At 33.1% G+C, this 23048-nt stretch overlaps 3 protein-coding genes and 1 long non-coding RNA gene across 13 annotated transcripts; 2 read left to right on the top strand and 2 right to left on the bottom strand.

The window, feature by feature from the left end:
- Positions 1-14: 14 nt before the first annotated feature.
- Positions 15-11751, bottom strand: LOC107896727 (uncharacterized). Of its 5 annotated transcripts, XR_001683870.2 has the most exons (7): positions 11481-11728; positions 11068-11293; positions 10853-10959; positions 10413-10770; positions 6856-6918; positions 929-1015; positions 15-251 (listed from the first exon to the last, which is right to left on the bottom strand). It is a non-coding gene; the product is annotated as an uncharacterized lncRNA (long non-coding RNA). The 5 variants fall into 5 exon arrangements; XR_001683871.2 differs by lacking the exon at positions 6856-6918 and having other exon boundaries at positions 11481-11724; XR_001683872.2 differs by lacking the exons at positions 15-251; positions 929-1015 and adding an exon at positions 2779-4102 and having other exon boundaries at positions 11481-11717.
- Positions 11752-13334: 1583 nt separating this feature from the next.
- Positions 13335-14166, top strand: LOC107896724 (uncharacterized). The gene is made up of 3 exons (XM_016821987.2): positions 13335-13510; positions 13865-13953; positions 14074-14166. Exons 1-3 carry the CDS (start codon positions 13367-13369, stop codon positions 14144-14146), a joined length of 306 nt encoding a protein of 101 aa, XP_016677476.1. The 5' UTR covers positions 13335-13366; the 3' UTR covers positions 14147-14166.
- Positions 14167-15832: 1666 nt separating this feature from the next.
- LOC121208044 (uncharacterized) lies at positions 15833-16512 on the bottom strand. The gene is made up of 2 exons (XM_041078568.1): positions 16407-16512; positions 15833-16161 (listed from the first exon to the last, which is right to left on the bottom strand). The coding sequence occupies exons 1-2, from the start codon at positions 16510-16512 to the stop codon at positions 15833-15835; spliced, it is 435 nt and encodes a 144-aa protein (XP_040934502.1).
- Positions 16513-20319: 3807 nt separating this feature from the next.
- On the top strand, positions 20320-22333 carry LOC107896726 (NADH dehydrogenase [ubiquinone] flavoprotein 2, mitochondrial). 6 transcript variants are annotated; one of them, XM_041079042.1, is made up of 6 exons: positions 20320-20567; positions 20774-20854; positions 21000-21047; positions 21163-21209; positions 21348-21425; positions 21541-22333. In XM_041079042.1, the coding sequence occupies exons 2-6, from the start codon at positions 20818-20820 to the stop codon at positions 21610-21612; spliced, it is 282 nt and encodes a 93-aa protein (XP_040934976.1). In that variant the 5' UTR covers positions 20320-20567; positions 20774-20817; the 3' UTR covers positions 21613-22333. The 6 variants fall into 6 exon arrangements, with proteins under 6 accessions (XP_040934976.1, XP_040934974.1, XP_040934972.1 ...); XM_041079040.1 differs by having other exon boundaries at positions 20330-20567; positions 20795-20854; XM_041079041.1 differs by having other exon boundaries at positions 20427-20567; positions 20723-20854.
- The last annotated feature ends 715 nt before the right edge of the window (positions 22334-23048 follow it).

The following is a 23048-nucleotide window of genomic DNA, read 5'->3' as shown; positions in this document are numbered from 1 at the left end:
GTGCAATTTACTCATCCATGAAAATATCATCTTCAATTAATAAATATCAAAATGAATATTAACCATTATCAATGGCCTTATACAAAATTAAAGGTATTCATCCTAAGCCATCATATTTGGCTATTTCTCAATGACACATAACATTAAAGTCTAGTCTTATGCATGCCATACACAAAACAAGGATTATAACTATACTGAGTGCTCTGGATGATAGTGTGATCGTAGCCTCCGATGTCCATTAAATCCCCAAGCTATTTAGGCGACATTATAAGGAAATAGAGAAGAGAGGGGGTAAGGATAAAGCTTAGTAAGAAGCATACAAATATATAACAACAACTTTACCATTTAACAACATGCTCTTAATACAAAAGTAGGCATAAGGATAACTTACTCATCACTATCCAATTTCCATCATATAGCATATATTGAACTCTCATCTTATATATATATAACGAATAAGTACATGTATTACTCATAACATGGTTATACTTTTCTCATGATCTTAAACCATAACTCTCACCGTTGAACCATTCGGAACACTATCGGATATTTATTAAGCCTCAAACATGGGGTAGGATGCCGATGCCATGTCCCAGACATGGTCTTACACTGGCCCATCTCGTAGCCGATGCATGTCCTAGACATGTCTTACACTGGCTTACATCTCGAGGCCGATGCATGTCCCAGACATGTCTTACACTAGCTCTCGTCTCAATGTCGATGCCATGTTCCAGACATGGTCTTACACTAGCTCACAATAACCCATATGTCATGGCATGAATATCTGATTTATTTCTTATGGTTCAACCAGAAATATTACTATCTCAATTGTTTTTATACATTCTCATTTCTACAATCAAGCAATTCATGCTAAATCAATTCAACACATATAATGACAATGTATTTGTATTATTTGCATACAACTTACCTCAGGTTACAAAATATGGCGACTAGTCAGTCTAATCAATTTGCTGAGCCTTCTCCCGTTCTAAGTTCGAATTTTGAATTTCTTGATCTATAATAACAAAATTCACACCTTTAATCATTTTATCATTCTAGGCATTCAATAAATCTATATTTGGGAAAAATGAACATTTTGCCCCTAGACTTTTGCAAAATGACCATTTTACCCCTAGGTCTGAAAATCAATTTTTATCGAATTTTCTTATCATCCAAGCCTAACCTACCATTTATATCTCTTATGAAAACCCTAAATTTCCAATATTTCACAACATTACTATCTATTTTACCAATTTTTACAAAATGGTCCAATTAGGGTTTTCATAAGAAATCCCTTAACAAAAGTTGTTTATTTCACAACCAAGACTCATATTCTTCCATAAAATTTTAAAAAACAACCTATTTACTCTCATGAAAAAAAACTAAACTTTCAACCATTTTGCAAAATAGTCCCCTCATTTGAAAGCTCATGCTTCAAGGGGTCCAAAAATGAAAAAATATCAACAAAAAGCATGTGAATCACTTGCAAGAGGAATAAGTTGCTAAAATTTTTGAAGCTCAAAGCCCCCAAGAATGGCTGAAAAATCGGTGGTAATTAAGAAAGAATGAAAGAAAAGATGATAGCTGGGCTTAGGCATTATTTTATTACACATTATGTCATCCAATTACCTAATGTTGACTTTCCAATATTTTTATCTCCCATGGCTGGCCAAGCTAAGATCTAAGGGTCTTTTTGCCCTTTAAAGACTCCAAATTTAGATTCTTAACAATTTAACACCCTTAGCTATCAATTTAAGACTTTTGCACTTTATGCGATTTAGTTCTTTTTCACAATTGGGCTCACAAACGTTAAAATTAACTCATCAAATTTTTCATGCACTAATATAAACATGCTATGACTTTAAAATAACAATAAAATAATTTTTTTCGACTTCAAATTTGTGGTCTCAGAACCACAGTTCTGATTAGCCCCAAAATCGAGCTGTTACATGTATTTTGGATGGAATTGAATGAAAGAAAGATGATTGGGCCAGATTTAATTCAAGAAACAGAGGACTCTGTTAAGAGGATTCGAGATAAATTGAAGAAAGCTTTCGACAGAATGAAATCGTATGCAGATTTGAAATGTCGAGACATTGAGTATTCTATTAGTGATTAGGTATTTCTTAAAGTCTCGCCTTGGAAGAAAATTCTAAGATTTGGTTAAAAAGGAAAATTGAGTCTAATTTTATTGGACCGTATGAAATTGTGGAAAGAGTTGGGCCAGTTGCTTACCGATTAGCTTTGCTTCCGAAATTACAGAAGATTCATGATGTTTTTCATGTTTCTATGCTTAGAAGATATAGATTAGATTCCTCTCATATTACTTCAATAGAAGATATTGAAATTCTACCCGATTTGTCATATGAAGAAGAGCCGATTGAGATATTAGCTCGAGAAGTGAAAAAATTACGTAATAAACGAGTACCATTAGTAACAGTACTATGGAAAAGTCATAGTGTTGAGGAAGCAACTTGGGAACCGGAAGAAACTATGAGATCTTAGTACACCCACCTCTTTTCAGGTAAATTTTGAGGACGGAAATTATTAAGGGGAAGAAATGTAACAACCCAAAATTTACAGGTATCAGAAAAGTGCATTTTCGGGTCACTATTTTGGTAAAACGGATTCGTAAATATTTATTAAAAATATTTATGAAGATAGTTGTGTGGTTAATTAGGTTTTGGCTAGATGAATTAGCTTGAATTAAGAGTAATTACATGTAAAGACTAGATTGAATAAAGGGTAAAAGTTGAATTACAGACTAAAGAAAAATTGAAGGATTAAATGAATAAATAAACCATATGTAACACTTGTATAATAAAAAGTGAATACAAGTGCATGGTAGGTGTAAAATACATGTGGAAAAATAGTGTACATATGTATAAAATACTAATGTATATGTACTTAATATTTAAGTATATAATATTATTAGAATAATAACTAAATAATAAAAGCAAAACAAAAAGAATGAAAGAAAGAAACAGAATTGAAACGAAAAAGGGGAGAAGAAAAGGGAAAGAAAAAGAAAAAGGGAAATTAGGGTTTTTAAGGATTCAAGCTTAAGTGGTAAGTCAATTTAGCTCATTTTCTTGTAATTTTGATGTTTTTAGAATCCTAGAACAAAATACTACTTGATTTATGTTGAAATTTTGAAAGTTAATGGATTTTTAGATGTAGTCCATGTTGAATTAATTGAATAGTTAGGTGTTAAATTGATAGAATTTCAACTTAGAAATGAGAAAATGATTGAATTGTATAATAAATCATAAGTTTTAAGTGGTAGGGATTAAATTGAAAAAAATTCGAAATTAGGGATTTATGGTGAAAATTAGAGAGTTAAATTTAGTTTTAAGTGGTAGTTGAATGAAAATAAAGAATAAAATAGTAGGGAAAACAAGGTTAGATTTAATTGAAGGACAAAATTGGAATTTAGACAAAAGTTGTGTATAAATTGAAATATTTAATGTGAAATTTTGTTGTATTGATGATTTTAAAATTGTTTTAAATTCCGTAACTATTGTTAAGTCGGAGACCTCGGCTAAGAAAGGAAAAGAGAAGGTTAACGAGGAATAGCTTGGAAATTACGGTTTGTATTTCTATAATTCAAATTTAGTAATTTTTATTTGTTGTATTTTAAATTAATGTGTATTGTGAGTAATTAAGGTGAATGTTGTTTGTTATTATCTTAATATTGAAATGAGATTATATGAATTTGTGATTGATGAAATTATTACTTGTTGAAGAAATGTGAAAATATTGAATTGAGATTTATGTGAATTTTGTGACAATTTAATATTGAATACTAGTTGTATTTGGAAAATGAATTGAAAATCCTATTAACTGTATTGGACTGATTCGTATATAGTTGGCATGCAATAGGATTGGAAGTGTTCAGGGATTATTTCGACCGCCAGTCGATGAGATACTGGGTGTCAAACTATTGCTTCAGATAAATTCGATGAGGTATTGGGTACCAATTACTTTGGCATGACCGATGAGACACTGGGTGTCAATCTATTACTTCGAATTATCCGATGAGGCACTGGGTGCCATACTGGTGTGTTTTGGTTTGATCCGTGTATCGGTCAAAGTCCGAGTCCTGTTAATAAGGGTAAATAAGTAAATTGACAATATGAATGAAATTGGATGATTTTGAACATGAATTGGATTGAAATATTGAATTAAGTTATGAAATTGAAATGTACGAACCAATGGGTTCATGAAATGGTTATTGATAGGGTGAAATGATATGTGTATACTATTGAGAAAAATTATTTGAATATCAATTATGAGATTAAAATAGTAGAAGATGAGAATTGAAAGTGTTATAAATGATATGTTATGAAATTGATTATTTGTTGAATGATTTTTGTTATGCATGTTTAGATATATAAATATTAAAAATTCTTATTTAATAAGTATTCAGATTATAGAAATACCACTGAGTGTATACTCAGCGTACGGTTTGTTTTTCGTACGCAGGATAAGTTAAAGTTCGATCATTGAATCAGGATCCAAAGCTAATCTCGAACTTATTATGGTGAAGTACATTTTTTTGGTACTGGCATGTACCTAGGTTGTTATATGCATGCCATTTTGAAAAATGGTTGTATAAAATGTTAAAGAATAGTATTAACCCTTTATATACTTAAACATAAATTGTGTGTTAAGGTTATAAAATGACATATTTTGATTAAAGTATGAATGAAGTTACTATATGAAAATTTTGATATTTAGTATTAAATTTGGTTGGGTTTGAATGAAGTTATATGAATTGAGTTAGTAAGTATTTGTAAAATACCTATGTTAGTACATTGGTTAGGACATTATGATTAAATTATGATATATATGTTACATTATTATATGATTATTCGTATTTATTCTGAAATATCCAGTAATACCCTGTAACCTTATTCTGGTGACAGAAAAGGATTATGAGGTGTTACAGAGGGAGTAAAAGTATTGGGGGAAAGTAAGAAAGTAAAAAGTTTGGAGGTTTGGGGTAAAAATGTAAAATATTATAGTTTGGTATTCGGTTTATTCGAGTTATTTGAATTATTCAAATCCGAAATTAAACTCGATTCAAACTCGAAATTCAAAAAAAATTGAGTTGACTTGAATAACTCGATTCGTTTAACTCAAAATTCAAATTTTCAAGTCCAATCGAGTTTTACTCACCCCTAGATTTATCTAGGCTTATTACATTATTATTGATAGTAAGATGTGGTTTGGTGGAGAGCATGGTAAAATTGAGGATGATTTATTTGTTTGGGTGGTGATCAGTGGTGGAGTTTGAAAATTTTTTTGAGGGGGTCGGAGTTAAATTATATATTTTTACGATAGTAAAAACACAATTTCATCATTTTAATAGTTTATATCTTTATAACTTTTAAAGGGTTAAATAAAATTTTTATCATTTTTTGGGGTTAAAGTATAATTTTTTCATTACTAATTTAAAATTTTATAAATTATAAAATGCCTAAATTAAAAATTTACCATTTTGGGGAGGCCATGGCCCCTTGGGTTTTCACTACACTCCGCCACTGGTGGTGAATAGTATTTTTTGGAAGAGATTTGTGGGAAATAAGAGATGTTAAGTGTAGGATGAGTGAATATGGTCGATATTTGGGTGAGAGGGAGTTATATGGATTAGTCTCAAAGGACATGTGTCTCCTTGTTATAAGTTAATTGGTTTTTTTCAAGATCCATATTAAGTGAGCAATGTGACATTACTTAGATTATAGGGTATATGGGCGATAAATGATGGTTAATTTGTTGGAATGACCTAAATTTTGAAAGTGGTTGATTTGTATGTTCTCTAAGTCCTAACAAAACAATACCCATCGTAGAGGTGATGTAACAAGTAAAATTAAGTTGATGAAACTAGAAAACCATTGTATCCTGATAAAGTTTCCATGTATAACAATTATGAACTTAGATCAAATTGACAAAACCTACAAATAGGTTAAGTTATCAAACTAGATCTCTTGAGTTAACATGAAACATAAGACTAATATGTGTGTATATATATCTTAATTTTTTTCTTAGAGGGTACTACCTTATCTTATTTCTTTTATTTATATATATATGTTAAATAAACACAAATATTTTTATAAGAATGAAAAATTGTTTTATTATACATTTAAAGTACCCTTAAAATGTAATACCTCTATTTTTTAATTGATTTTAAATTTTTTTTAAAAAATAGATGAGATAAAGAGTCTCAAGAGTACTTTGCCTAGAGTCCTAGAGAAAGCAGTATCTACTGCGGCTTGGGATGGAGGAAAGCGGTGGTGACGATCGAGGGAGGAAGGATGAGATTTCTCTTCTCGTAGAAGAACTTATTTAGCTATCAGTCAAAGGTTCGCTGGTGGTACCAAGCGCAAAACCTACTCTGTTATGTACTATTTGGACAGAGAAGTTCTATAACCCAGAAAGTTTTAGGGCACAAATGAAAAGTATTTGAAATACAGATGGTGGGGCAGAATTTATTTTTTATAGTGTTCGATTTGGAAGAAGATCTAGAGATAATACTAGAGGGAATGCCATGGCTATTCCGTAAAAGTGTTATTTTGTTCGATAGATCAACCCAACCGATTGAGAGAAGTCAAAATCGGCTAACACTATCACTGTTCTGGATAAAAATAGATTCATGTTTACCAGAGTTTAATAAGAAAGATCTATTGCATACTATCGGTGTCACGTTTGGGGGGGTTATTCGATCTAAAATTAATGAAGATTCATGTCGGCTTAGGGTTAATTTGGATGTGCAAAAACCGCTTCAACGAGGTATTTTTGTCTCTATTGATAATATTAATAAATCGTGGGTATCTTTTAAGTACGAGAAGTTACCGATGTTTTGTTTTGGATGTGGAAGAATGGGGCATGGGTTTTAAGATTGTCGTCAGATACTTCCTGTAGAAAATAGTAAAATTAGTGAGGATCCATCATATATGTTGGCGTTAAAAGTAGAATCAAAATTAATTAGAAAGGAAAGTATGAAATTTAATGGTTTTTCAAAAAAGGTGGGGGTTCAATGTTCTTATTTGGGAAGTACATATTTGTTGGTAAATATTACAAAAGTATTGGTAAGGGAGAATAACGAGACTAGGGGGTTACAGGAGAATACGGGGCTGATGGGAAGGGAGGGGTAATTGAGGAGCAAGTAGGGGGACCTATAATAAAGGAAGATGAGAATTTGAATGATAGCATGAAACAGCAGATCAATAATATAAACCTTGGAAAAAAAAGATGGAAAAGAATTGAGCCAGTGGTCACGATAAGACAAGACAAATCTAAAAATAGCACGAGGAAGAGAAAGTCCCCAGATGCAGAAACTGACTTTTGTGGCACAAAGGTTGCATATGAAGATAGGAATAAGTGTTTGAAACAGGAAGGATTAGAGGATCGTGAAGATGGTTTTATAGATACGATGAAAGAGAATTCAGAGTTACTTGATGCGTCAACAATTTTAAGATTGGCAGCTGCCAAGAGGCATGCCGACTGGACACAATGAAAATTATAAGTTAGAACGTCTATGGGTTAGGGAGTCCACGGGCTATAAGAAGGCTGCGATATTGCCTAAAACATCATAATCCCCATATGGTCTTCTTAATAGAGACAAAACTTGACAAGCCGCGTTTGGAGAAAGTTAGGAGGAGTTGTGGTTTTTTGAATGGAATTGATGTTGAAGTGGAGGGCTCGCGTGGTGGGGTGTGCCTTGCACGGAAAGGAGATACTGAAGTATGCCTAAAAAGTTACTCTAGGAGTCACATTGATGTAACAGTCAAATAAATACAGGATAGTGAAAAGTGGAGATTCACGGGGTTCTATGGTTCACCATATGGTACTCAAAAGAATTCTTCATGGAATTTGTTAAGGAAGCTAGGACAAGATCAGAATCTTTCATAGGTAGTAAGTGGTGATTTTAATGAGATCATGTTTTCTTATGAAAAAAATGGGGGTTTAGAAGAGTGCCAACTAGAAGATTTGGGATATTTTAGGGTCTGGTTTACTTGGGAAAGGAAAAATTTTCTAGAGATAATTATTAGAGAGTGACTTGATAGGGGAGTTGTAAATGCTAAATGAAGGTTTCTTTTTCCAACAGGTAACATTCAATATCTACCCCATTCGATGTCTGATCATTTTCCATTTCTTCTAAACACAAAAAATTATAATGCTTATGTGGGAAGTCCAACATTTAAGTTTGAGGCATGATGGATCATGGAGGAGACGCTTGAGAAAGAAGTTAAAGCATCATGGGAACAACAACAGGATCACTAGAGGAGAAAATCAAAAGATTACAAGCAGATTTAAAAGTATTGGCGAGAGTAATTAAGAAAGGGCGAGAGGGATTTAAGCAAAAGCTCATGAAGGAATTGGAGATGCTACTGGCGAAAGAGAAGACTGATGAAACAATGGAAAAAAATTTTGATACTAAGATTCATTTGAATATGGAAATAGATAAAGATGAAACTTACTGGGAGCAAAGGGCAATGACAAATTGGTTGAAAGCAGGGGACAAGAATACAACTTTCTTTCATAGATTTGCCTCTTTTCAAAGATGCATCAATACTATATCTAAGTTGGAATTAGATGGGGGTGGATAGGCTATTGAAGTAAGAAAGATCAATGAAGTTGCTACTTTATTTTTCCAGAAGATGTTCACATCTAGTGGAGTTAGGGATCTTTCTTATCTCCTATCGGGTATTGAAAATAAAATTTCTCCAGATATTAATTCTGTTTTATTATCAAATTTTACAGAAGAAGAAGTGTTTACAGCTTTAAAAGGAATGAGACCTACCAAAGCATCGGGATCTGATGGATTTCCAGCACTTTTCTTTCAGAGATATTGGCACATTGTAGGTGAAGATGTGTCAAACTTTTTTTTGGAAATTTTAAATAATGATTATAGTTTCGGCTATTTCAACCAAAGGGATATTGTGTTGATCCCAAAAACCTCTAATCCAACAAGGCTAGCTAATTTTAGACCAGTTAGTTTATGTTCAGTTCTCTACAAGGTTGTGGCGAAGATAATTGTAAATCAGCTTCAAGTAGTTTTTGGAAGATACATTGATGTGGCCCAAAGTGCTTTTATCCCAGGGAGATTAATTTCTGATAATGTGCTTTTAGCTTATGAAATTCTACATACTTTTCGACAAAAGCGTACAAGGAAAAAATGATACATAGTTGTGAAGCTGGATATGAGCAAAGCTTATGATAGGGTTGAATGGGGTTTTCTTAAGGAAGTTATGCTACGAATGGGTTTTGCAAAAGAACGGGTGGAGCTAATTATGAAATACATTACCACGACGACTTATGCAGTTAATACAAATAGAGGGAGGGGAAGACTTTTTCAATCGACTAGGGGTTTGCAGCAATGCGATCCTTTAAGTCCTTTTCTTTTTCTACTTTGTAGTGAGGGACTATCATCTTTGATACGACTGGCAATGAAGGAGGGGCTACTAAGAGGAGTAAAGGCTAGTAGAAGAGGCCCAAAATTTCACATTTACTCTTTGCAGATGATTGTTTTTTATTCGGTGAAGCATCAGGTAGCGGAGCAATGGTGTTAAAAGGAATTTTGAAGGAGTATGAAAAGTGTTCAGGCCAATGTGTTAATTTTGATAAATCAACAATCTTCTACAGCTTGAACACTACAGAAGAACAGAAAATAGTAGTCTCGAAAATATTAAGGGTTCGAAGCTCAACAAACCTGGAAAAGTATTTAGGTCTTCCTAATGTGGTCGACAGATGGAAGAAGGAGTCTTTTCAGTATCTCAAAGAGAAGGTTTATACTCAAATTGAAGGGTGGAGTACCAGATTATTATCACAATGAGGTAAGGAAGTCTTTATAAAGTCGGTGCTTCAGGCTATTCCAATCTATGCTATGTCTTGTTTCCTTTTACCAAACTCTTTTTGTCGAGGACTAGAAAGAACATTTGTGAAATTTTGGTGGCAAAAAGGATATGGGAAATGAGGGATTCATTGGTGTCAATGGAAGTATATGTGTCGGTCTAAGGATGAGGGTGGTTTGGGTTTTAAGAGCATGGCTCAATTTAATGTAGCACTTCTAGCTAAGAAAGGGTGGCGAATTTTAAATAATCCAAATTCTTTAGTTGCGAAAGTTTTAAAAGCCAAATATTTTCCAAATGTGAGTTTTTTAGATTCGCGGCTGGGGAATAACAGTTCGTATACATGGAAGAGTATTTGGGCTACAAGAGGCATTTTAGAAGAGGGATTATGTTGGAATGTAGGTAGGGGTACGAACATTTCTGCTCTTAATGAATTTTGGATTCCAGGTGAAAAAATACCAGATTGTCGTCTCTAATTAATAATTTGAACGGTTTTAAAGTTGCTGAGTTAATTGAACCAAGCAACAGAATATGGAAGAAAGAGCTGATAGAGTCTACCTTTTCGGAGGAAGTAGCTGAGAAGATTCTCCGTATCCCGTTGGCAGAGGATCCCCACGATGATTTTCGAGTTTGGAGTGGTGAGGCGTCGGGCCACAGTACGCAGCGCCTATAAACTATTACAAAGCATCGAAGGAGATCCTACAGCTTACGCTTTACAGGCCGATTGTAAAGAATTCTATAAAAAAACTATAGCTACTCAATCTACCTTCTAAAGTAAAAATTATAGTCTGAAAAATATTGTGGAACTATCTACCTACACGAGTTAACATGTTACAAAGAAAGTTAACGAACACATCTATATGCCCTCAGTGTGGAAGTGGATCAGAGAATATGGACCATCTTTTTCGTGCATGCCCTGTTTCAATTTCAGTTTGGAGAGAGCTATCAAGCCAATTTTATATACAAGATACCCATTTGGGGTTTATACAATGGCTAACCTGGGTCTTTTCGCAAAGTTCGCTATCTCAGTGTAGACTTTTTTGCTGTGTATTATGGGCCATTTGGGGAGACAGGAACGCTAGAGTGCATAAGAAGGCTAGCAAATCTAGAAAAGAAATAGTAAGTTTTGTCGACAGCTATATATCAGAAATAGACGAGAATGATAAAAGAAACCCAAAAAACTCTTTTGCTACTTGTAAATGAAGGCGCCCACCTGAACAAGTTGTGAAAATTAATTTTGATGCAACATATGAAGCGAGAACTTGTCAATCGGTAACAATAGTTGTGGCAAGAAATAGTGAAGGAGGTGTTCTCTTATCGTGTTCGGTGATCCAGCAACGAGTTGTTTCTGCCTTGGCTACTCAGGCACTTGCGTGTCGGGTAGCGACCCAGATAGGTATTGACATACAATGGTGAAAAATCATTATTGAGGGAGATTCCTTGTCAATAATAAAAAAGTGCAGAGAGAAAAGACCAGATAAGTCCTTGGTAGGTGCTTATATTCATGATACTCATCAGCTTTTGTTAAAGTTTAAGGAGTGCATATTTGAAAACATCCCACGATTAGCAAACAGTTTAGTGCATTATTTAGCAAATGAAATGCTGAAGAATAATGAAGAAGTTTACCTGGTAGGAAGCGTTCCAGATTCGGTAGAGAAGTAAGCGGAGAGGGATAGAGTGAGAGAAACAGATTGAAAATAGAAGGAAGTAAGTGAAAAAAGGGAGTTTTGAAGCGGGATACCCACAGATTTGATGGCAAACGCTCCTCTTGGGAATATGGAAGAGTCTTGAGAAAGAAATGTCAGATTAGGGGACAAGACGGCAACCGTTCATTTCTGATTGGACAAGTAAAAGGCGTAATTAATACGCTTCTAAAGAGATCTGATTGTTTTTTTGATTTTTTCACAAGCTAGAATCTTATTTTTAGGCCTTTTTCTGGTTTTTGCACTTGGTTTCTGTTTTCACGTTACTGTTGTTTTTGGGTCAAGTTCTATAGCTGGGCTCGTTTATTTTTTGTTTGCTTCTTTATTTTTATACATTGTACTTATTAAGTTTCTTCAATAAAGCCCAATCTGAATTTTAGTTTCAAAAAAAATGTAATACCTCTATATCCATAATTAGATATTTATTAAACAAACATTATTTTCTTTAAAAATAGTAGGCTATGATCCAAATTCCAAAGTAAATATTTGAGTTTTCTAATGTTAATAGTTTTAGTGAAAAGATGTTATCTTGGATATGGATGAAAATATATTTATTTATAAGCTATATTATTTAGTTAGTAACTCAATTTTTGGATGTTTTTATTTTAGTTATTTAAGATGAAATTCTTGCAATTTTGTTACTCAAATTTTAAGGCATTTTCAATTTAATCACATAAGCGTTAAATCTCTAATGACAGTTAATTGTATATGCCACATCATGTTATATTTTTATTTTAGTCACTCAATTTCTAGGTCTTTTTTCATTTAGACCACTCAATAAATATTATTTTTTAAGTATTGATCGAGGTAAAAAAATATTAAGGATTAAAGTATAAAACAACAGTAACTAAAATAATGTATTAAAAAATTTCAAATTGTACTTGTTTACCCCATTACCCAAAGTTCTACATTTTTTTCAATATTAAAATTTTAAATTTTTTTTGAAGAAAGTCGATTAGCTTTTATTAATTAGAAGAAAAACCCACATTGGGTCACAATCTGGGCTTAGACTTATCAGACTGAAAACACATCTTCAGCCTGCTAACTATAAAAATCAAATACGAATTTAAAATCAACTTTGGAAAACACGCCAAAAACTAATTACTGCAAAAAAGAAAACCTAACTCATTAATGCTAATCGACACAATAACAGCTAGACTCCATTTCCATAGTCTTGTCCCATCGTCTGTCCCATCTGTTCATTTTGGTAGCCGTTTCATATCTGCATTTCCTGCTACCCACATCATTTCCTTCTTCCATTAGGCTCTTCAATCTAGATCTTTTCTCCACCACCCTTTCGGAGAACCGCCTCTCCCTTTAATCAGGTATGTTTCTTCTTCCTTCTTTAGCGCTTCTTCTGCAATCTTATGAGCAAAAATATTCTCTGTTCTGTGTATAAATTGGAATCTAAGGTCTTCAAATCTAGTCATCTTACTATGAATGTCGTTAATAATCGCTCCTGTGACTGATTTATCTCTCTTCATTTCTTGGCACTTCTTGATGATTGTTCGAGAGTCCCCTATAACCGTCACTAAGGGACAATCCATTTCACATCCTAGTTGTATCACCTGTAAACCTGCCAGGGCTTCAGCAGCAAATGGTGACTGAACATTCCTGTATAGAACAGTCTTCTTCGCCATGAGTCTTCCTCTTTCGCCCCAAACCACAAGACCAAATGCCGACTTAAAGTTCCTGTTATCAAAGGCTGCATCAAACTGGATCGTCATTCTAGTGTAACCTTCTCGATGCTTGTGACTACTACTTGTGTTTAAGGTACTTTCCCTCATCCTCAACCCTTCAAGTTCAGCTATGTACTTTCAAACTTTGAGAGATAACTCCCTTCCTGTCTCTGCTTTCTGTTCATGTATGAATTTATTCCTTGAGCTCCAAACAAACCACAAGCCACAACAAAAGATCTTGCACTATTCAGAAGTACTCAATCTAAATATCCAGGTAAGCCACTCCTAGAATCCTTGAGTCATACTTTCACTGATCCACACCTGGTCTAACAATTGCCATGTTTGATTGCCACAAAACAATACCGAAAGATATGGGTGATATCTTCTTCCTCCCTTCCACAGCGAGGACATGTCACGTTATTAGTCACCCGTTTATATTTTAGATTAGCTAGAGTTGAGATGTAGTTCCAAGATATTCTCCATGTTGTTATTACAATCTTGTTAGGCAGCTGTAGATTCCATAGCTTATTGTAGAAATCCTTTATATCGGTCTGTATTAAATTAACTTTAGGATCCAATTGGGCATCTTGTAATAGTTTGTAGGCGCTTCTTACTGAAAATTCACCAGATTGCTCTCCTTTCCATGCTTGAAAATCCTCATGAGGAGTTTTCGCCAGGGGTATCCGCAGAATTTTTTGAGCAACATCTGCTGGAAAGGTATTATTAATTAAGTTGGTCTTCTATATTCTGTTTATATCTTCAATTAAATTCGCCACTAACTTGACATCATTATCATTTCTGGTATCCCATCTTCTTGGATCAACTCCCGGAATCCAGCAATCATCCCATACAGATATTCTGGTTCCATGACCAACTTTCCAACACAGCCCGTCCTGTAACAACCGCTTAGTAGCCCAGACACTTTTCCAGGTAAATGAAGGAAGATTACCTAATCTATCATTTACAAAATCTGAATACGGATAATATTTGGCTTTGAAGACCCTTGCTAATAATGAATGGGGATAAAAAAGAAGTCGCCAACCTTGTTTAGCTAATAGCGCTATATTAAATTGGCAAAGATTTTGAAATCCAAGACCTCATCTCTCTTTTAAAAAACACAAGTTTCTCCATGCACTCCAATGAATTCCTCTTTTGCAAGGACTTTTTGCCACCATAAAGTAGCTATGATGTTTTCTAATTCCAAATATAACGATTTCGGTAATAAAAAACACGCCATTGAAAAATTAGGTATGGCTTGGAGAACAGCCTTGATAAATACTTCCTTTCTCCCTTGAGATAGGTGCCTAGTACTCCAATTGTCAATTTTCTTCTTTATCCGATCCTTTAGATTCTGGAACGACTCTAATTGTCAATTTTCTTCTTTATCCGGTCCTTCAGATTCTAGAACGACTCCCTCATCTTCCTTCCTACCATATTAAGCAACCCGAGATAACGCTCTGGATCATTTGAGCTCTAGACCCCTAATATTTGTACAACCGCTCCCTTATCCTCCTCTGTTGTGTTTTTACTAAAGAACACCGTAGATTTATCAAAATTGACACATTGACCCGAGCAACCCCTATATTCCCTTAAAATTCCCTACAGTATACTGGCCCATCTGCTAGTCGCCTCACTAAACAAAATACAATCATCTGCAAATAGCAAGTGCGAAATCTGCGGACCACTTCTGCTAACTTTAACACATTTTAATGCCTCATCTTTAGCTGCAAGACGTATTAAACTAGATAAGCCTTTGCCACATATGAGGAAGAGAAACGGACTCAATAGATCTCTTTGGCGAAGTCCTCGTTCTGGTTGGAATCTGTCTCCTACGTATCCATTCACCACAACTGAATAAGATACAGAAGTTAAGCACTTCATAATAGTATCAACCCAGTTTCTATTAAGCCCCATTCTGATCATTATATTGTTGATGAAGTTCCATTCAACTCTATTATAGGCCTTGCTCATGTCAAGCTTCACAGCCATAAAGTATTTTTCCCCTGCCTCTTCATGTTAAGCGTATGAAGAATTTCGTAAGCCAATAGTATATTGTCTGATATAAATATTTCTGGTACGAAAGCACTTTGGGCCAAATCAATGCATTTCTCAATTACTCTCCTGAGCCGGTTAGCAATAGCTTTTGCAACAATTTTATAAATCACATTGCACAATCTGATCTACCTAAATTGTTTCATATCAAACAGATTGGCTACTTTTGGAATGAGTACTATATGAGTATGATTAATATGTTTGATCTCCTTACCTTCATTAAGAAGCTGTAGACAAAAAATAATTACTTCATTTCCAACAACGTACCAGCACTTTTGGTAAAATAAAGCCGGAAAACCATCCTCCCCTAGGGCTTTTGTGGGTCTCATCACAAACACTACTTCTCGGATCTCTTCTAGTAAGTACGGAGCTGTAAGCCTTTGGTTATCCTCCTCTGTAATGCATTTATCTATTCCTGACAACACATGATGATCTCTTCCTCTTGCTTCTGATGTAAAAATATTTTGGAAATATGATCGTGCTATCCTTTCCATTTCCTAAATTGCTTCATTTTCATTCCCTTCAACATCTTTCAATTTTTGAATTAGTTTCTTCTACGTCGCTGCGAGGCATGGCTATGAAAAAATGTTGTGTTTCTATCACCGAATTTTAACCAGTTTACACGGGCTCTCTGCTCCCAATAACGTTCATCTTTATCAATTTCTAAGTTCAGTTGAATCTTCACATTAATCGTCTCTGCCAAGTTAACATCGTCTTGATCAGCCTTTGCCAATTCTGATAGCCTTGCAATAAGCAAATCCTTGCATCCCCTTCTAGCAATTCGAATTTTCCCCGCCCACCTTACCAAGCCTTCTTTTAACGTATCTAGTTTTTCAGCAAATTTCCTGAAGACGACTCCCAAATATTTTTGACCTTTTGTTCAAAGAAATCCTCCATAATCCACCAGGCTTCAAACTTAAACAATTTCTTATTCAACAATTTGTCAACTTTTCCCGTATTAATTAAAAGGGGGCAATGATCAGAAAAAGAGTGAACAAGATGAGAGATCTTAGCCTCCCTAAACAGATTCATCCATTCTCCATTTGCAACTCCTCTATTTAAACGTTCTTGGATATTTGTTTCAGGTAAATTTCCCCTTTCCCATGTGAATCAATTGCCTGAATATCCTACATCCATCAACTGACAATCCGTCAATGTACTATGAAAAGTTTCCATTCTCCTTTCATCTCGCGGAAGCTCTCCTTTCTTTTCAAAACCATACATGATTTCATTGAAATCCCCACATACCAACCAAGGGATTTGTTCGCTAGTAAATAAATTCCTCAAAACAGCCCAAGAATCAGCTCGATCTTGTGTATAAGGGGATCCATAGAAACCCGTAAATCACTATTTTCCTCTTACTTCACTGTCATCTATCATAACATCAACATGTCTTTTGGAAAAACTGTGAAGTGTGACACTAATCTCGTTTCTCCATGCCAAACATAACCCTCCTTTAGTACCCTCCGGATCAACTTCAATCCCATGTATATAACCGCACCGATAACGAACTATCTCCATTTGACTCTTGCATAATTTTGTCTACATAAAAAAGACTATTTGGGGATTTTGTATCTTCAACATATGCCGAAGTCTACGTATAGTCCGTGGGCTCCCTAACCCACGAACATTCCAACTTAAGATTTTCATTGCATTCGGTCGGCTTGCTTCTTGGCAGCCGCCGATAATAAATGGTTGACCTCTCTTACTCTCCGGTTTCTTACTGCTGGAATATTGATCTCCCCCTGCTCTATTGGTACCCCTAGCTCACCTCTAGCTCTCTTATTTCCTTCCTCCCCAATAATTATCCCTTCTTCCAAATCATGTTCCATTTCAGTGAGCACTGGAATAGTTATTAGCTTTTCTCCATGCGGATTTAGGAATGGCGTATTACTTTCTAGACTAATTCCCAAAATTGGATCAATGGACCGCCCACACCCATGACTTTTATTTCCTGCTGCCCATGAAAAAATTCCTTTCATATGATTACCGTCCTTATTCACTTTTGTTCGCTCTTCACCCTTTTCCCTCAACCAAACACTGTTCATGGATAGAACCCTCCTAGATTGAGCTCTCAGTGATAAATCTCATCCCATCTCAGCAACTTCCACACCCAATGCCATCTTTCCTTCACAATATGAGTCACTATGCCCTAAACGTCCACAGTAAAAACAAAATAGAGATAATCTTTCATATTTGAATTTCACAAATGTGCAACTTCCTCGATACATAATTTATTTTTTCTTTTTCAATGGTCGTCTAACATCAATCTGGACTCTTACTCGCATATAGTTTCTATTTTCTTTCCCCAAATTCGATTCATTATACTCAAGGAAACTCCCCACAAAATTACCCAACTGCACTGCCAGATTTTCAGAAAATAGTCCAATAGGGACATCATAAATCTGCACCCAAAAAGGCGTAAAAAATAAAGGCACTTGTAAAGGATCCTCCTCCCATTGTAACTTATGTAGCATCAGTAGGTGATTATTAAAAGTCCGAGGTGCCCCTTTCAAGACCCTTTCCATGTCCATAACATGATAAAATTGGAACAAGAAACGCTTATCTCCTAAATCCCGAATTTGAACACCCCGCACGGGATGCCAAAGATTGGCCATAGTACTTTTCATTGCTGGGAAGTGAATGACACTAGCTGTTAAGAAACAACCTACTAACCTAAAAACTTCCTTCTCTTCACCTGAGAGCGACTCATCCTGAATTTGTAAGACTACTTCTTCATCTTCATTTAATGTTAACCCTGCTAACCTAGTTTCCATTTGTTGCAGAAGAAAGTAGAAGACCAGAGATCCACGTGATGATTCAAAAGAACTAAAGAGCGAAGTAGCCGCCGTAACTCAGCCTATCCAACAAGAAGACAAAAGACAGAAAACCTAAAAAACATGCCAGAGCGGCAGACGTTTCGCGTGCTAGGGTAGCAGACTTTTAATTGATTATACTTTTCAATTTAAAATTTTAAATTTTAAAATATCAAAATTAATTAAATAAATTGCTGAAAATTTTATTCCTTAATAGTGTTAGCTGATTTGTTACTATAATATTGAAATAAATTAATTTAATCTGCTTCTAAAATTTTAAATTTTGTTTTATGTTTCCAAATTAAAATAAACTCAAATAATTTATCTTTAATAATTTGTTATAGAACACAATTTTTTTTTAATTATATGATCTTAAATATTCCATGCTAAGCTAAAAGTAAAGAAAAATCCTTACAATTAATTAATTAAATTAATTTTATCTTTCATGCCAAACAAAACTCAATAGTTTTTTCATCATTTATTTACACAAACAAAAAATAATCGATTAATTAATTGCAAAGATTTTCTCCCTTAAATTTAAGTTTGTTAAGCAATTATTAAATATGAATTATTTGAGTTGTTTTCATTAAGGATAATTTGGAAACAAAAAATAAAAATTAAAAATTTAGAAGGTGATTAAATTAATTAATTTCAATATTATAGTAACAAATCGATTGGCATTACCAAGAGATAAAAAATAAAATAATATTTTGTATACGACTAGTAGGTTTTTAGACTTTACAAACAGGGCTAGAGGATTGATAAGTATCCTATAGAGGTATAGTAAAATATTAAAAAATAAATATTTTAAAAAAGAGACGCATAACAGTTTTTAAGGCTGCTTGTGGAATAAAAAAATACACTGCCAGAGTACCAAATACTAACTCTAATATTATGTTTGGTTCGATTATTATTTTTAACGCATGTATAATAAACTAATATAATTGATAATATTTAGCTACTCCCATAACTTATTTTTAGAAAAGAGAAGGAAAAATCTTCACTTATTTTAGAGAGGTCTTATTTTTTCAAGAGCTTTTATCTTATTTCTAATATCAAGTTTAAATTTGTATCAATTATTTTTTATTTTATGTCTAACTATTGAAATACATATGTAAAAATAAGTTTTTTTCCTTATGTTATTTTATGTCAAATTTGTTTATATATTTAATTTTTTATTTTTTATTACACTCTATGATACAATTGCCTTGTATGGAATCCTTTTCCTTTATTTATTTTGTTGAAATTTCAATACTAATTTGGCAATACTTTTAAAAAGTGCTTATGAAAAGTGCCGTGAAAAAGTGCTTTTGAAAAGTTGGTTTAAAATTTGAGTGTTTAGCATTGTTGTCAAAAAAAGCTTTTGAGAAATAAAATGTCCTTTTTAGACATGTTATTATCAAGTAACAAATATGCATTTAAATAATATTTAAATTAGTTAATATTATTATATTTTAGTAAGAATATAAAAAAATTATTATAACTTCTTGTTAATATTTTAATATATAAAATATAAATTTTAAATATTTTTAAGCAATAAATATGAATTATTTATAAAATTTAATTAGAATATATAAACTATATTTTAAATATTTAAATATAACTATTAAATATTAGTAATTAGTATTTTTAAAAATATTTTTTTATTTTTAATTAATGATTTTAACACATTTGTAATTAAGTACCAAGAAAAAAAAAGAGAAAGTACTATGTTATTGGAAGGGTGAAAAAATAATTAAGCACTAAAAGTGCTTTTGGGAGAGAAAAAGCTAAAAATTTTAGCTTATTCTAAAAACACTTCTGAAAAGCTAAAAATTTAAGACAAAAACAGCTTGTTTTGCACAGCTTTTCTTCCAGAAATGCTTTTGGAGCCAGAAGTGCTTTTGAAAAGTAATGCATAACGAAAAAGAAATTTAAAATTTTCACCAATGAGATAAATAAGTACAATTTGACAAATTTTGTGTAGTATTTTTAATTTCTACCTGCTTTTTCACTTTAATTTTTAATTTTATTTATCACAACCAATACTTAAATAAAAGATATCATTTTAAATGATTAAACTGAAAGTGATTTAAAAGTTAAATGACTAAAATAGAAACACTCTAAAATTTAAATAACGAACCGAAACAGCAGGTACTGAGTTTATAATATATGTATCGGACATTCGACTTTTAACTCCAGCAACGTACATTAAAAGCTTGACTAAGAGCATGTTTGGTTGGGTGTAATGGCATAGCCATTACATCCCTATTACGTGGGCCCCACCTATTCATATGTTTGGTTGCCCGTAATGCTATTACGCCCATATTCGGTTACGAATCTATTACCTCCCTTGGCTGTAATAGCCATTCCCTGCCTCAAATGTTGATTAGGGATTCCTTCCCTATTCTTTTTTTCTATTCCATTCTCTGCCCTCGTCAATTTCTGCTTCTTCCATCAATTTTTGCCTCAAAAGCTGATTAGGTAATTTCCCTTTCCCTTCCATTGATTTCTGCTTCTTCTTCTCGTTTTATGGAGTTGGTTTAGATGAGGGTGCGATACGTCTGAAGCATCTTCTTCTTTTTTTTCATTCTTCTTCCCATTTCCTTCCAACCTTCTCCCTCTTTTTTCATGCCCAGGTCTCTCCCTCACTGGAAGTGCTATTGCTCACATTGATATTGGTTTCTTAGGGTTTTTGTTTGTTTTTGAAGGATAAACCAGTGAAGTTAATCTCATGTTGAAGATCTTCAAGAAGAAAACATCTCCCAAAGGTATTTTAGATTTGATTCCATCGTTGCTTTCTTGCTCTCTTTTTTCTTTTTTTCCTACATTTTATGATCATTCTCTAATTGCTCACTTCCTCTGTTATGTGGTCATTGGTTTGTGGCACAACACCATGTATGATATGTGGTTCAGGAGAAATTGAAGGAGCCTTATTGAAATACTTGGGGGTTGAGCGCAATGGTAAGTGTTGTAAACATATTGCTTGCAATTATACACATATCATGTAAAACTCATGTCAGAGTTTGAAGTTTTAGATTGTATTGAATATGAAGTATCTATTGTTTTTATCATTCAGAGGTAACAAAGGACGGTTTATTCTCTGTTGGAGAAATGGAATGTATGGTAAGTCTTTCCCTTTACATGTTTACTTCTTTTTTTCTACATAATGCCAAATTTTATTAGAAAACCAATTTATGCTAACCCTTTTTTTTTCCTTAATCACTCTCACAAATTTAACAGCTTTGTAAATGTTTTCTACAGGGATGTTGTGTAAATGCTCCTATGATTGCAGTTGCTGATTACACCAATGGATCTGAAGGATATACGTATAATTACTATGTGGGTTTCTGTAGAGTTCTTTTCGACTTGCCTGATTAACCATAACTAGGCAGTGTGCTCAATTGATAACCTACTGGAATTTTAATATTTGCATTGCCATATTTAAACAATGCAGGAAGATGTTACTACTCAACGAGTTGTTGAGATAGTTGAGATAGTTGCAGTGGGATTTTGCCAAGAGAACTGATGCCTCAAAGTGTTACTGCAAGGCTTCCAACCTCAGAGGAGCTCGATGCCTATGCACATGAGCAATGGGAGGTGTGACTTTCACCTATTTTTTTCATCGATTCATTGGCATAATTTATGTTCTTAATGGTAGTGTATGTGATGCGTTCAGGTTTTCAAATATACTGTATCAATGGCATTTCCAGTAACCAACCCTCTCCCTTAACCTCATCATGAACTGCATGGCCATAGTTTCACACCAACTTAAATTCTAGCAAGTTGTATTATCTGAATTCCACTTCTAGTTAGTTATTGGAGGCTCAAGCTAGAATTCAACTTTACTTCTACTACAGCATTTTTGAAACTGACCTGTGTCGGTTTACATAGGGATGTACCATTATTTTCTGAGTAAATGCAATAACAAATTGGCCATCGGGATCTTTTCTTCTTTTGTTGGAATTGAAATCGTTCATCTGCAAATTTGCTGCATTTTACTACTCCATTTTGATGATTTATTAAAATATGACATCCCCTTTAATTCATGCACACAGGAAAGGTATTGGAAAGAGCAAAAAAAGCTAAAGAGCAAGCGGCACGCGAGGCATTGGAGGCACAAAGGCTGATTCCAAAGTCTACTTCCCTAAGTACATCTATGGGCACAAAGGCTGATACCAATTCTTGTATTAAAAAGGAAATTCATGGACAAAATGTTGTTATAAAAAGGAGCAATATATAATTTGGTACTTGTGTTTTTTCTTTTTTTAATCTATTATTTGTATTTGATAAATATTTTGATACTTAAAGATAATGGTGTACCAATTCTTCGTTATAATTTAAAAAGGACATCAAACTTTAGTACCAATTCTTGTATTAATATCAATTATGATAAAAATATAACGGTTTTGATACTTTCAAAGATCTCGTTCAAATTTAATCATTATTAAAATAAATTGTGCTAACTTTAAGCTGAAATAAAAATTTTATTTATGTTATTTAAGGTATATTAAAATATAATTAAAATCATTATTTATTATTTAATATTTTTAATTGAAATATAATTAAAATCATTTTGATTATATAATATTAATATAAAACTATACATTTAAATTGAAAATATAAATAAAACATGGCATAACAATTAAATTTTTTTTCTTACCATTAAATATCAATGTTCAAACTTTTTGATGTTGTAAAACTTTTGAACATATGGATTATGATGTACAATTTCATTTTCATCTAACTTTTTCTTAGTATAAGTTAATTATGTTTATGCAGAATATAATTTTCAAGTTATATATTTAATAATTATTATGTTAATTTATATTTTACAGTATCATATATTATGATTTCAGTAAATTAATATAAGAATATTAATTATTAAGAATTTTATTAAATTATATATTTTAATTAAAATATATTTAATAATAATTATGTTAATTTATATTTTACAGTATCATA

The sequence above is a fragment of the Gossypium hirsutum genome, chromosome A10, assembly GCF_007990345.1.
Source record: "Gossypium hirsutum isolate 1008001.06 chromosome A10, Gossypium_hirsutum_v2.1, whole genome shotgun sequence".
Taxonomy (NCBI): Eukaryota; Viridiplantae; Streptophyta; class Magnoliopsida; order Malvales; family Malvaceae; genus Gossypium; species Gossypium hirsutum.
Note: the sequence above shows the minus strand (reverse complement) of the source record. Positions and strands in the feature narration are given on the sequence as shown.

Bases quoted from the DNA above. Each gene is read 5' to 3' on its own strand.
- LOC107896726 (XM_041079038.1), top strand. From the start codon at position 20,951: ATGTGGTCATTGGTTTGTGGCACAACACCATGTATGATATGTGGTTCA. The intron at 21,048-21,162 runs GTAAGTGTTGTA...TTTATCATTCAG, and splicing joins CTTGGGGGTTGAGCGCAATG to AGGTAACAAAGGACGGTTTA. The intron at 21,210-21,347 runs GTAAGTCTTTCC...TGTTTTCTACAG, and splicing joins TTGGAGAAATGGAATGTATG to GGATGTTGTGTAAATGCTCC.
- LOC121208044 (XM_041078568.1), bottom strand. From the start codon at position 16,512: ATGTATGGTTTTGAAAAGAAAGGAGAGCTTCCGCGAGATGAAAGGAGA. The intron at 16,162-16,406 runs GCAATTGATTCA...TTTGAACAAAAG, and splicing joins GATGGATGTAGGATATTCAG to GTCAAAAATATTTGGGAGTC.
- LOC107896724 (XM_016821987.2), top strand. From the start codon at position 13,367: ATGTACTTTCAAACTTTGAGAGATAACTCCCTTCCTGTCTCTGCTTTC. The intron at 13,511-13,864 runs GTAAGCCACTCC...AAAATTCACCAG, and splicing joins TACTCAATCTAAATATCCAG to ATTGCTCTCCTTTCCATGCT. The intron at 13,954-14,073 runs GTATTATTAATT...CCCGGAATCCAG, and splicing joins GAGCAACATCTGCTGGAAAG to CAATCATCCCATACAGATAT.